General features: G+C 40.7%; 1 protein-coding gene across 1 annotated transcript in view; it reads right to left on the bottom strand.

Annotated features, from left to right (window-relative positions):
• CTSS (cathepsin S) overlaps positions 1-12315 on the bottom strand; it is a 29184-nt gene extending 16869 nt beyond the window's left edge. The window contains 4 exon segments of the mRNA NM_001280006.1: positions 466-615; positions 3720-3842; positions 10865-10991; positions 12245-12315. Coding sequence (NP_001266935.1) covers positions 466-615; positions 3720-3842; positions 10865-10990 — 399 coding nt within the window. The 5' untranslated portion in view covers position 10991; positions 12245-12315.
• Between the last annotated feature and the right edge of the window lie 3165 nt (positions 12316-15480).

Here is a 15480-nt window from a genome sequence, read left to right as displayed (position 1 = left end):
CATCCTCCCAAGTAGCTGGGATTACTGGCACGTGCCACCAGGCCCAGCTAATTTTTGTATTTTTAGTAGAGATGGTGTTTCATTATGTTAGCCAACCTGGTCTCGAACTCCTGGCCGCAGGTGATCCGCCTGCTTCAGCCTCCCAAAGTACTGGTATTATAGGTATGAGCCACCGTGCCTGGCCTATTTTTTATTTTAATTTTTTTCTGGATATTTTTGATCCATGGTTGGCGGAATCTGCAGATGTGGAACCTGTGGATATGGAGGGCCAACTGTATAAACAAAGTATAATATGTGATCCTTGCCCACAAGCAACTTAAAATTTAGTTGGGAAGACAAGAATAACAAAAACAATTAGAATGTAACATGTGGGACTGTAAGATTGCCTGTCAAATTCTGTAGCTAAACTAAGCATTTAAAGAGAGCTCTACCTAGGGTTCAGAGGCTTGGGATGGTAATACTCACTTGATATTTCACTTCAGTAACACACCCCTTTTCTCTCCAGTCCACAGAATCAGGCAACATCTGATTAGGGTTTGACTTATATGTGATATTTCTCTGCCACTGGTTGGGAACTCTCAGGGAACTCATCAAAGACATCACTTCTTCACTGGTCTACAAAGCAAATATACAGTCAGGCATCATTTAATGACTGGAATACATTCTGAGAAATGCATCGTTAGGTGATTTTGTCATTGTGCAAACACCATAGTGTGTATTTACACAAACCTAGAGAGTATCAGCTCCTACCTACCTAGGCAGTATGGTAGGGCCCATTGCTCCTTGACTACAAACCTGCATGGCATGGTACTGTACTGAAGGTTGTAGGCATTTGTAGAATATGAAGTACTTGTGTATCTAAATATAGCTAAACATAGAAAAGGTACAGTGAAAATACAGTATAAAAAGTAAAAATGGGGGCTGGGGGCAGTGGTTCACCCCTGTAATCCCGGCACTTTGGGAGGCCAAAGTGGGCAGATCACCTAAGGTCAGGAGTTGGAGACCAGCCTGGCCAACATGGTAAAACCCTGTCTCTACTAAAAATACAAAAATTAGCCGGGTGTGGTGGTGTACGCCTGTAATCCCAGCTACTCGGGAGGCTGAGGCAGGAGAAACGCTTGAGCCTGGGAGGTGGAGGTTGCAGTGAGCCGAGATTGCATCACTGCACTCCAGCCTGGGCAACAGAGCGAAACGCCATCTCAAAAAAAAGGAAAAATAGTACCCCTATATAGCGCATTTATCATGAAATGACTGCAGTCACTCTGGGTGAGTCAGTGAGTGAGTGGTGAGTGAATGTGAAGGCCCAGGGCATTACTGGAGACTTTATAAACACAGTACATTTAGGCTACACTCAATTTGTTAATTTTTTTTTTCTTTCTTCACTAATAAATTAACCTTAGTTTACTGCAACTTTTTTACTTAATAAACTTTTAATTTTTTAAATGTTTTGTCTTTTACAGTAATACCTTAAAATACAAACACATTGTATAGCTGTACGAAAATATTTTCGTCTTTATAGCCTTCTTTTATAAGCTTTTTTCTATTTTTAATTTTTTAAAACTTTTAAACTTTTTTGTTAAAAACTAAAATACACACACCCACACACATTAGACTAAGCCTATACAAGGTCAGGATCATCAATATCACTGTATTCCATCTCCACCTCTTGTCCCACTGGAAGGTCTTCAGGGGCAATAACACACATGGAGCTGTCTCCTCTGATAACAGTGTTTTCTACTGGATACCTCCCGAAGGACCAGCCTGAGGCTGTTTTACAGTTAACTTTTTAAAAGTATGCCTATACTCTAAGATAACAATTAAAAGTATAGTATAGTAAATACATAAACCAGTAATGTAGTGGTTTATTACTATGAAGCATTTTGTACTGTGCATAATTTTACGTGCTATACTTTTATACCACTGGCAGAGCAATGGGTTTATTTACAGCAGCATCACTACAAACAGGTGCTGGGATTACTGGTGTGCTGTGAAACAAGTGTGCTGTGCTACGTTGTTAGGATGGCTACAACATCATTAGCTAGGCAAGAGGTCCTTTTCAGCTCTATTATAATCTTAAAGTAACACCATGGCATATTCGGTTCATCAATGCCCAAAATGTATATGGCCCACGACTGGATATCTCCTTCCTTCCTTTTCTTCCTTCCCTCCCTCCCTCCCTCCCTCTCTCTTTCTTTCTCCTTCCTTCCTTTTCTTCCTTCCTTCCCTCCCTCCCTCTCTCTTTCTCTTTCTCCTTCCTTCCTTCCTTCCTTCCTTCTTTCACCAGAGTTTCACTCTTATTGCCCAGGCTGGACTGCAATGGCGCAATCTTGGCTCACTGCAACCTCCACCTTCTGGATTCAAGCAATTCTGCTGCCTCAGCCTCCCCAGTAGCTGGAATTACAGGCGCACACCACTACGGCTGGCTAATTTTGTATTTTTAGGATAGATGGGGTTTCTCTATGTTGGACAGGCTGGTCTCAAACACTCGACCTCAGGTGATCAACCCGCCTCGGCCTCCCAAAGTGCTGGGATTACAGGCCTGAGCCACCACACCCAGCATATCCTTATTTCCAATATCCTAATAACTGTAACTGTGAATATATTTTAAAACTGACATGGAATAAAAAACTGAGAAAAACCAGTAATAGTTGTGACCAGCATAGGTTCCATTAGGAGCTGATTGGGTGAATTATCTGTGTTTGTTTAGTTTCACACTTGCCACTAGCATCCCAATTAGGCACCCTCATGGGAGAGGAGAAAAGAGAATGGTAAAAACCAGAAGTCACAGGGAGCCAGATTTTTGTTTCAAAGCAAGGCAGAATTTCATAAAAGGGCTATCTAAAAAGTGGACTAAACTGGTTTCCCATGTGACAAGGAATTACAAAAGAGATTCCTGCATTTAAGAAGGAATTTAGTCTACCTAGGGTGTTCTCTTGTTCACTTTGGCCACAGTGGTAAAGTTTTATAGCGCAGAACAGAATCTGAAAACCAATAGGAGATTATCTGTGATTTTAAATATCCACATGCTCCCATTAAGAAAGCAGATAGGGCTGGGCACGGTGACTCACACCAGTAATCCCAGCATTTTAGGAGGCTGAAGCAGGCGGATCAAAAGGTCAAGAGATGGAGACCATCCTGGCCAACATGGTGAAACCCCATCTCTACTAAAAATACAAAAAATTAGCCGGGCATGGTGGTGCGTGCCTGTAGTCCCAGCTACTCGGGAGGCTGAGGCAGGAGAATTGCCTAAACCCAGGAAACAGAAGTTTCAGTGAGCCCGGATCGTCCCACTCTACTCCAGCCTGGTGAAAGAGCAACATTGTGTCTCAAAAAAAGAAAAGAAGAAAGCAGAAAGCATATGGACCATTTTAAATTGTCAGCCTAGACTTAAATAAGTATGGCAACTTACTATACAAGCTAAAAGCCTGTTGATAGTCTTTAGGCAGTACTTCCTAGAATTTATAAAAAAACAAAACAGTGGTAGTCTGTGAGTTTAAAATTTCCTCTACAGAAGAGATTTGTTAAAGAAAGCAGTCAAAGTAGAACTAAGTAAGAATTTCTGTACACGTTCTTACGTTCTTAAATTCTTCTGCCTTCCAACTTGGTACTACACATTCCTTTGTTGTTGTTGCTGTTTACCTTCAAATTGCTTTTGAGGAGATAGAAAGGAAATGATGCTTACCCAGACACAAAAGTGGGATTCCTTGTAATGTACCTACCATGTCTCCCAGGTGGTTCATGCCCAGATCATAGGAGTGCATTCCCATTGAATGCTCCAGGTTGTGAAGCATCACAAACTTTAGATTCTTCTCCCAGATGAGACGTCGTACTGCTTCTTCATTCTAAAACACAGTGAAGAAGAATATAGTCATACTGCATCCCTGACAAGTAAGTGTTCGATGATGAAAATGGCTTTTTTTTTTTTTGAGATGGAGTCTCAGTCTGTCGCCGAAGCTGGTGTCCCGTGGCAAAATCTCAGCTCACTGCAACCTCTGCCTCCCGGGTTCAAGTGATTCTCCTGCCTCAGCCCCCCAAGTATCTGGGATTACAGGCATGCGCCACCACGCCCAGCTAATTTTTGTATTTTTAGTAGAGATGGGGTTTTACCATGTTGTCCAGAATAGTCTCAGTCTCTTGACCTCGTGATCTGCCCACCTCAGCCTCCCAAAGTGCTGGGATTACAGGTGTGAGCCACTGCACCCAGCTGAAAATGGCATTTTTGAAGCATTCTACCAAATATGGATCTGCCTGAGAGCATGAAAATAAATGAATATATCCAATATAACTGCTAACTTCACATATTAATCTTAATTCTTGCTCTTAATTGCTTTGATGGTGATTAATATTATTTTGATAAACAATGAATTTTCTTCTTTTAAAAATTTATTATTATTGGTTTTCATTTTTTTTTTTTAGAGAGAGAGTCTCACTCTGTCACTCAGACTGAATGGAGTGCAGTGAAGTATTGTGATTACTGCTCACTGCAGCCTTGACCTCTTGAGACCCAGCAATCTTCATACCTCAGCCTCCTGTATAGCTGGGATCACTAATGTATGTCACTGCAGCCAATTTTTTTTTGTTTTTTGTTTTGTTTTGGTAGAGACTGGGTCTCCCTATGTTGCCCAGGCTCATCTTGAATTCCCGGGCTCAAGCAATCCTCCATCAGCCTCTCAAAGCGCTGGGATTATAGGTGTGAGCCACGGTGTTCAGCATTTTTTTTTTTTTTTTGACAAGAGTCTTGTTCTGTTACCCAGGCTGGAGTACAGTGGTGTGATCACAGCTCACTGCAGCCTCAAGCTCTTGGGCTCAAACTATCCTCCCATCTCAGCTGCCCAGGTAGCTAGGACTACAAGCATACACCACCACAACCAGCTTATTATTATTATTATTATTATTATTATTATTATTATTGGAGAGACAGGGTCTCCCTATGTTGCCCAGGGTGGTCTCAAACTCCCGACCTTAAAGAATCCTTCCCCGGGCCGGGCATGGTGGCTCAAGCCTGTAATCCCAGCACTTTAGGAGGCCGAGGCGGGTGGATCACGAGGTCAAGAGATCGAGACCATCCTGGTCAACATGGTGAAACCCCGTCTCTACTAAAAATACGAAAAATTAGCTGGGCGTGGTGGTGTGTGCCTGTAATTCCAGTTACTCAGGAGGCTGAGGCAGGAGAATTGCCTGAACCCAGGAGGCGGAGGTTGCGGTGAGCCGAGATCGCGCCATTGCACTCCAGCCTGGGTAACGAGAGCGACACTCCGTCTCAAAAAAAAAAAAAAAAAAGAATCCTTCCCCGTTGGCCTCCCAAAGTGCTGGGATTATGGGCGTGAACCATGCATCCAGTCATGATTTTCTTTCTTTTTGATGTTTTATAACTTCATTACGTGTATCTAGGTGTAGGTTTCTTTATTTACCTTCAGCTGTGTACTTTTGATTGGCTGACTCAGGACCTTTTCTCGTATCTGGAAAATTCTCAACCAGTGTCTCCGCATATATTTCTTCTCCACCATTCCATCTAATTCTCTTGTTCAGAAACTCCTGTCTGAATTATTTTGGAGCCTCAGACTCTCTCTCACCTCTCTGACTTGTGATTTCATAGATTCTTCTTTTTATTTCTAGGTGCTGCATTCTGGGTGAATGCCTCAGCACTATATTTTAGATTACTGATTCTATTCAACTCTTTCCAGTCTGGGGATCATTTTCATTTTTATTGTAATGACAATGTTTTTTTATTTCCAAAGTTTCTAATTTATTTTACAATTTCTTTTTCATTAGTGTGCATATTATTCCTTTATATATAGTCTTTTGAAAAGTCATTTTTGGTTCTATTATTTTAATTTTATTCAGAGTGAATTTTTACACACTGCCTGTCAATTTTCTTTTCCTCTAGGAGATTCATTTACATAGAAAACAATGAGGTGGAAGGGCAAGGTGGATGGTGCCTCCTAGAATAGCTGCAGCCAGAGTTTCCCATAAGCGAGAACCCCAGGGAGCAGTTAGCACAACTCTGTTCTGCCTCATTTCATTGAGCGGGTGAGGCCAGGCCCAGACCCTAGTTTGAGGCACTGGGTTGCGAGTCTGGATGCAGGTTTCTCTCCCTTGGAGCAAGGTTTTACTATTACCCTGGTAATGGACACAATGGGCATGCATGATGGGCATACTTTCAGACCACACGATGAGAAGCAATGGCATAAAGACAAACAAATCTAAGTACAAGAAAGGAAAAGAAAAAAAAGAAGTGCACTTTGCAGTCAATATTAAAGTAGGATGCTAATCAAAAGTCATGTTCATTCCTCCTGAGGGATTGGAATTATTTAAAAAAAAAAAAAAAAAAAAGGAATAGCATTCATTTAACCAGATAGTGGTGCTAATTGCACATTTAACTCCAGTCAACCTTGAAATGAGGAACCTGGTCATAAAGGGTGTGGGTGAGGGTGAAATTCATCACCACAAAGGAAACCATATGATCATTTCAATAGATGCAGAAAAAGCATTTGACAGAATTCAACATCTTTTCATGACAAACATTCTCAAGAAATTACGTATAGAAGGAATGTCCCTCAACACAAATAGGCCATATATGACAAGACTACAGCTAACACCATGCTCAACTGGGTGAAAATTTAAAGGCCGTTTTGCTAAGATCAGAAAAAAACCAAGGTACACACTCTCTCACCATTTCTAGTCAATATAGTACTGAAAATCCTAGCCAGGGCAATTAGGCAAGAAAAAAAATACAAGGCCTCCAAATAAGAAAGGAAAGAAGTGAAAAGAAGAAAATAATAAAAATAAAAACAAAGATAAAAAAAGAAAGGGAAGAAGTGAAATTGCCTTTGTTTGTTGATGACATGATTATATAGAAAATCTTGGTCAGGTGTGGTGACTCATGCCTGTAATTGCAGTACTTTGGGAGGTTGAGGTGGGAGGACTGTATGAATCAAGAAGTTCAATACCAGCCTGGACAACATGGCAAGACACCGTCTCTACAAAAAACAAACACAGAAATTAGCACGTGTGGTGGCATGTGCCTGCAGTCCCAGCTACTTGGAAGGCTGAGGCAAGAGAATCACTTGAGCCGGGAGTTTGAGGCTGCAGTGAGCTATGATCACACCACTTCACTCCAACCTGAGTGACAAAGCAAAGCAAGATCTCATCTCAAAAAAAAAAAAAAAAAAAAAAAAGGCCAGGTGCAGTGGCTCACATCTGTAACCCATTTTGGGAGGCCAAGGTAGGTGAATCATGAGGTTGGCAGTTTCAGACCAGCCTGACCAACATGGTGAAATCCCGTCTCTACTAAAAATACAAAAACTAGCTGGGCATGGTGGCACGCACCTGTAATCCCAGCTACTCAGGAGGCTGAGGCAGGAGAACTGCTTGAACCCAGGAGGCAGAGATTACAGTGAGCAGAGATCGCGCCACTGTACTCCAGCCTGGGTGACAGAGCAAGACTTCATCTCAAAAAGGCCAAAAAAAAAAAAAAAAAAAAAAAAGAGAGAAAAGAAAAGAAAGAGAAAATCTTAAAGACTCAATCAAAAAACTATTAGAACTGATATATGAATGCAGAAGTAGGACACAAAGTAAACGTACAAAAGTCAGTAGTGTTTTTATACACTAATAACTATTTGCAAAAGAAATTAGGAAAACAATTCTATTTACAATAGCACTGAAAACATACTTAGGAGTAAATTTAACCAAGGAGTTGAAAGGTTGTATGCTGAAAACTATAGAACATTGATGAAAGAAATTGAAGACAAAATACATAAATAGAAAGGTAGTCCACGCTCATGGATTGGAAGAATTAATATTGCTAAAATGTTCATACTACCCAAAGCAAACTAGAAATTCAGTGCAATCCCTATCAAAATTCCAATGTTATTCTTCACAGAAATAGAAAAAAGCAATCCTCAAATTCATATGTAACTACAAAAGTCCTCAAATAGTCGAAGCAATCTTTAGCAAGAGGAATAAGGCTGGAGGCATTACAGTACCTAATTTCAAAATATATTACAAAACTATAGTAATTTAAACATCATAATACTTGCATAGAAACAGATGCATTTACCAAGGGAATAGGATATAGAGCCCGGAAATAACCTGCAATTTTATGGTCAGTCGATTTTCAGCAAAGATGCCAAGAACACGCAATGGGGAAAGGATAATCTCTTTAATAAATAGTATTGGGAAAACTGGCTATCCACATGCAGTAAAATGAAACTGAACCCTTATGTCATTCCATATACAATAATCAACTCAAAATGAATTAAAGCATAAATATAAGGCCTGAAACTATACAACTACTCTAAGAAGATACAGGGGATAACTTCGCAACATTGGTTCGGGTGATGGTTTTTTGAATATGACCCCTAAAGCATAGGCAACAAGAGCAAAAATAGACAAATGTGACTCCATCAAACTAAAAAGCTTTTGTACAATAAAGGAAACAACAGAGTGAAAGGATAACTCATAGATTGGGAGAAAATATTTGCAAATTATACATTTGATAAGGTACTAATATCCCAAATATAGAAGGAGCTCAAAGTAACCAATAACAAGAAAACAATGCTGTTTAAAAATGGGCAAAAGACCTGAATAGACATTTCTCAAAAGTAGACACATACAAATGGCGAATAGATACATGAATAAATGCTCAATATCACCAATCATCAGGGAAATGGAAATTAAAACCACAAGGAGATATCATCTCATATCTGTTAGAATGGCTATTATCAAAAGGATGAAAGATAAGGTGTGGAGAAAAGGGAACCCTTATACACTGTCAGTGGGAATGTAAATTAGTATAGCCATTTTGGAAAACAGTGTGGAGGTTCCTCAGAAAACTAAAAATATAATTACCACATGATCCAGCAATCTCACTTCTGGGTACATGTCCCAAGGAAGTGCAATCAGTGTGTCAGCGAGATAGCTGCACTTCCATGTTCATTGTAGCATTATTCACAATACCCAAGACATGGAACTAACCTTATAAAGTATCCATCAAAAGATGAATCAATAAAACAGTGTGGTACATACTGTATTCCATCCACAATGCAATATTATTTAGCCTTAAAAAAGAAGAAAATTCTGTCATTTCCAACAACATGAATGGGTCCACAGAACATTATGCTAAGTGAAATAAGCCAGGCACAGAAAGACAAATACTGCATAATCCCACTTACATGTGGAATCTCAAAAAGTTGAACTCATAGAAGTAGGAGTAGAATGGTAGTTAGCAGAGGCTGGGAGAAGGGTAGACAGGGAAAGGGGAGATGTTAGTCACCGAGTATAGCGTTTTCATTTAGACAGGAGAATAAGCTCCAGCAATCTACCACAGCATGGCGACTACAGATAATAATGTATTTTATATTTTAAAATTACGGAAAGGATAGATTTTATGTTTATTTATTTTTTTTTGAGACGGAGTTTCGCTCTTGTCACCCAGGCTGGAGTGCAATGGCGTGATCTCGGCTCACCGCAACCTCCGCCTCCTGGGTTCAGGCAATTCTCCTGCCTCAGCCTCCTGAGTGGCTGGGATTACAGGCACGTGCCACCATGCCCAGCTAATGTTTTGTATTTTTAGTAGAGACGGGGTTTCACCATGTTGACCAGGATGGTCTCGATCTCTTGACCTCGTGATCCACCCGCCTCGGCCTCCCAAAGTGCTGGGATTGCAGGCGTGAGCCACCGCACCTGGCCTGAAAGGATAGATTTTAAATGTCTCATCACAAAGAAAGGATAAGTATGTGAGGTGCTGAATATGTTAACTAGCCTAATTTAATCATTCTGCAATGTATATGTGTATCATAACATCACATTGTACTCCATAAATATACACAATTATTATTTAATTAGAAATAAATAAAAATGAAACAGTAAATAATCTACTGTGTCATTTTTATACAAAATAATATGTCATAAATATATGATGCTAACTTACAAACAGAAATATTATATAGTTACAGGACTAAGTTACTTAAAGCAATAGGGTTAAGATCTTAACATCAGTGAGAATGCTTTGAAATAAAAATAAAACTACAAAATGGGAAGTGACAGCCAAGCAACATGTGGTCGCACTATGTGGGTAATAAGGTCTTTTTAATCCTCACCCGTCTCAAATATGGCCCTTCCTCAGGGGCTTGTGCTCATTTGCCCTTGGCCTGAGACCTTCATTACACATTTTGCTTGCTCCCTGGTTTCCATCAATTCTCTGCTCAAATGGAACGCTTATCCGTGAGCCTTTCCCTTACCCTCGTATCTTATAGATAGAATTCTTGCCGCCACCACCACCCAGGACCCTTTCTACTCTCTATGCCTTCCTTTATTTTTATCTACAACACTTATCACCATCTAACAAACTATGTATCTGGTTATTTATTTTCTTATTTCCTGTCTCTCTCACTATAATATAAGCTCTAAAAAAGGAATTTTGTTTTGATTCCTGCTGTATGGTACCAAGAACAGTATCTGGCAAGAAACAAGTACATAATATTTATTTATTTATTTTTGAAAGAGTCTCACTCTGTCACCCAGACTGGAGTGCAGTGGTGCGATCTCGGCTCACTGCAACCTCCGCCTCCCAGGTTCAAGCAATTCTGCCTCGGCCTCCCGAATAGCTGGGATTACAGGCACCTGACACCACGCCTGGCTAATTTTTGTATTTTTAGTATGTTGGCCAGGCTGGTCTCGAACTCCTGACCTCAGGTGATTCACCCATCTGGGCCTCCCAAAGTGCTGGGATTACAGGCGTGAGCCACCGTGCCCAGACTAAATATTTACTGAAAACACTGCCTGTAAGAACGCAATTTTGAGGGGTAGAAAATAGTACTCCTGTAAAAACATATCACTCGAGTGGCGATTGGATCCAATCTACCTTTTCTTTATATTGTTTGCCGTAGGTTTTCTTCCAGAGATTCCAGTGGTGATCCAGGGTGGGATCTTTATGCAACTGTGTCACCGCAGAGGAGCACACAAACAGCACACAAACCAGCTGCTTCATTCTGTGCAAAGAAAGGTAACATAGGACGTGTAGCTATTAACTGCATATGTTGTCACCGTATTTTTCATAACAGAAAATAACAACGTGACGTCTGTCAAAGGGACAGACTATTATACATCAAAATGGTACAGGAAAATTCCTGGTATAGAGTCACAGGGAATAACTGCAAATTTATGTCTGAAATACTACTTCCAATACTTAATAGCACTTAAAAAAGTGATTTCTGGCCGGGCGCGGTGGCTCACGTCTGTAATCCCAGCACTTTGGGAGGCCGAGGCGGGTGGATCACAAGGTCAAAAGATCAAGACCATCCTGGCCAACATAGCGAAACCCTGTCTCTCCTAAAAATACAAAAAATTAGCTGGGCGTGGTGGCATGAGCCTGTAGTCCCAGCTACTCGGGAGGCTGAGGCAGGAGAATTGCTTGAACCTGGGAGGCGGAGGTTGCAATGAGCTGAGATCGCGCCATTGCACTCCAGCTGGTGACAGAGCGAGACTCAGACTCAAAAAGAAAAAAAGAGATTTCCAGGAGTTTCCCAATATCTGGTAAACCAAACACATCTAGGGGGTTAGAAAACAGGGGCTTCCCAGGATTTGCTGGCAAATCTAATAAAAGGAAATCTCTCTCTCTCGCTTTTGGGAAAAAAAAAAAAAATCCTTAAGAAGAGGACAAACCTCTGAAAAATCAGTTTATCGTCTGAATTTTTGAATACAGGAGCTTTTCTTAACTGACCTGTTTAAATATCCACAATCTTTACAGATAGTTAAAAGACAACTCTCATCTATTGCTTTCACATCTTTAGGTAGATAATTTTCCTTTTTTTTTTTTTTCAATGTCAGACATCTGTTTCAAATGAAACAATTAACTACCCTTTATTTTTTATGTTTTCTCCTTGCTCCTTCCTTAACTACTCTTTAAAATGGCACTTCTATATTTAATTCCAAGAGACTTCAACAGAAATTCGGTAACTAGCTCCCTCGAACTGGATTCTACTTTCTTTTTCATTGAAAACATCTGGAATTTTAAACATGTAAACTTTCTAATTATATTCCAAAGAAAGCCACGTTTCAGCCTCAATTTAGATGCATAGATGCTCAAGCAGACATTAACTTTTTAAAAATAGAGAAGAGACAAATTGAGTGAAACGATTTTTTAGTTTACTTCCTGAAAGCAAGATTTAAAACCTAGTGGGCAGAACAAGCTACGAACACAAAGTGTTTGAAGACCAAATGAGAGAAAAAGAACAGTACATACGTGATAGAACCAGCAGGTGCTCCCATGGTAAGGGTCCTTAACTTGGTGGGCTCTCTTCTAAGATTTCAAAGGCAAGGAGATTTCAGTTCAATTGACTTTAAAAAGAAATTGGAACTTGTCACATGAGGTACCCACAATGAGGAAGTGAACTTTCAGTTTCATTTAAAATCTAGCTAGCTCAGTCACCTCTAGTCCTCTCCCTATGGTCTTGGGGACAAAGGGGATAATGTAAGCCATCAAAAAGAGCCCTTGGCAGGGCACAGTGTCTCACACCTGTAATCCCAGCACTTTGGGAGGCCAAGGCGGGTGGATCACCTGAGGTCAGGCGTTCGAGACCAGCCTGGCCAACATAGTGAAATCCCATCTCTACTAAAAATACAAAAAAATTAGCCGGTCGTGCTGGCAGGCACCTGTAATCCCAGCTACTTGGGAGGCTGAGACAGGAGACTTGCTTGAACCCAGGAGGCAGAGTTTACAGTAGCTGAGATGGCGCCACTGCACTCCAGCCCGGGCAACAGTGCGAGACTCTGTCTCGGGGGGCGGAGGGGGAAAGCCTTTGGCTAGGACCAGTGGCTCATGCCTGTAATCCCAGCACTTTGGGAGGCCAAGGCAGGAGGATCACTTGAGGCCAGGAGTTCAAGACCAGCCTGGGCAATATAGCGAGACCCTGTCTCAGTAGATAGAGCTAGGAAATATCTTTTTTTAAAAAAAATTAAATAGATCACAAACTCACACTGATACTTCAACTTCAAATTCAAGATTATAGGGTTTACACAACCCCATCAATCTTCAACTTCTTTTCAAACATGCTTAAAAAATCTGAGTTCTCTAAAATATCAACTCAAGTATTTCTTTAATTTATCCTGTAAATTTGCAGGATAACAACAACAAGCCTATGGCCAATAAGATTATTAATGAAAACAAATTAGAAAGTTTAAATGGGAAGGTTATATTAAGCCATATTCCGCTAAGGATGTAAGTCAATTACTGTGTTCTGAAGTCACCTGAATGTATGGTTATTGCCACCACTTCCATACAATTAGGTTTATTTGGTTCATTTCACTTTTTCCTTTTAGGAATTGCTTTTTACACTTGTAATTTTGTTTTATAATTACAATGAGGTATATTTAAATAATTCTAGCCTCTTTTTTTGTCTGCTTTACACGATTTCCTTTTTCCCTTGGTTGGTAATCATTTAAACAATTTATGATTTATTACCCATTTAAAAATATGCAAATATGCCTATATATTAATAATCCTCCATCTTTTTATTTCAGTACTCCTCCCTCTTAAGTGAACACTAATATACATACTTTTCTCTATCTTGTTTTTTCACTTAACATTTTTTTCTTTATTTCAGTCAATCACTTTACATTTTATTAAGAAAAATTATTCAGGAGAAAGAGATTATCAGGTGTCGTTTCAGTGGCATGCTGGGTATTATTTAGTGAACCTTTACAGGAATTGTTTGATTCTTTTCAGAGTTAAGTTGTAAAAAAAACTGATAACTATGCAAATGATCCCTATACAAGGCAATGCAAATAAATTTTGTGTTGTAGATTTTGCTGAATAGAGAATATAGACCTCTAATTCTTTTTTTTTTTTTTTTTTTTTTTTTGAGACACAGCCTCACCCTGTATCACCCAGGCTGGAGTTCAGTGACGCGATCTCTGATCTCGGCTCATTGCAACCTCCACCTCCTGGGTTCAAGCATTCTCTTGCCTCCTCTTCCTGAGTAGCTGGGATTACAGGCGTGCACTACCACGCCCAGCTAATTTTTGCATTTTTAGTAGAGATGGGGTTTCACCATGTTGTCCAGGCTGGTCTCAAACTTCTGACCTCAGGTGTTCCACCAATCTAGTCTTCCCAGAGTGCTGGGATTACAGGCATGAGCCACTGTGCCTGGCCTCAAATTCTTATTTGAACTAATTTTAATCTTACTGATCCCTTATCAATTAATGAGTTAAATAAAATCTTTGACACGTTCATTGTATATTTGTTACAGGAGTCATGTTCTCAGCTTTTTAGAAACTGGCAATTAAATTCTGATAACTCCACAGTAGTATACATAGTGTTCATTTATTTTTATGGCCATGTAGCATCTTTCGAACAATATTCCTATGTCTGGAGAATTTCCCTCATTATAAATTTTGCTTCTCCCAGTTGAAGCCAAAACTCCATCTTCAAGGCTCCAATGCAGTTAAGGCACAGACATGAGAACTAGCCTTTGTCAGTCAGACACACCTGCATAGAACATTATTTTGCAAGTGATTTTACATACCATAAGTATGTAAAATCCTTCTTTTTTTTTTTTATTTTTGAGACAGAGTTTTGCTCTTGTTGCTCAGGCTGGAGTGCAGTGGCCTGATCTTGGCTCACTGCAACCTCCGCCACCCGGGTTCAAGCTATTCTCTTGCCTCAGCCTCCCGAATGGCTGAGATTACAGGCATACGCCACCATGTTTGGCTAATTTTTGTACTTTTAGTAGAAATGGGATTTCTCCATGTTGGTCAGGCTGGTCTTGAACTCCTGACCTCAGGTGATCCACCCACCTTGGCCTTCCAAGTTGCTGGGATTACAGGCGTGAGCCACCATCCGCGCCCAGCCTAAAATCCTCCTTTTGCTGAGAATGGCAGTAGAGCTGTCTCCCAGCAGCAGCAGCAACAATGGCAGCAGCAGATATTCTAACATCTGGTCCCCGGTGTCACCTGTTCAAGCTGTAGTGTTTATGTCAAATACTGTGTTTGCTCAGTGGCATCATATGTTTTTTTTTTTTTTTTGAGACGGAGTTTTGCTCTTGTTACCCAGGCTGGAGTGCAATGGCGCGATCTCGGCTCACCGCAACCTCCGCCTCCTGGGCTCAGGCAATTCTCCTGCCTCAGCCTCCTGAGTAGCTGGGATTACAGGCACCCGACACCATACCCAGCTAATTTTTAGTATTTTTAGTAGAGACGGGGTTTCACCATGTTGACCAGGATGGTCTCGATCTCTTGACCTCGTGATCCACCCGCCTCGGCCTCCCAAAGGGCTGGGATTACAGGCTTGAGCCACCGCGCCCGGCCGCCAGTGGCATGATATGTTGAGCAGTCCCCTCTGTGTGGATTGGGTGAGGTTTGTGGTTACACAGTGAACAAACCTTATGGCCTTTCACAGATTCTTCGAGCTTCCTGCACTTCTTAAATAAACCGTAGTGCCCAGATACGTGAACCAAGTAATGACATTGACAGCTGTGCTGA

The sequence above is a fragment of the Saimiri boliviensis genome, chromosome 19, assembly GCF_048565385.1.
Source record: "Saimiri boliviensis isolate mSaiBol1 chromosome 19, mSaiBol1.pri, whole genome shotgun sequence".
NCBI classification, from domain to species: domain Eukaryota; kingdom Metazoa; phylum Chordata; class Mammalia; order Primates; family Cebidae; genus Saimiri; species Saimiri boliviensis.
The sequence above is the reverse complement of the archived record's forward strand: the minus strand, read 5'-3'. Positions and strand labels throughout refer to the sequence as shown.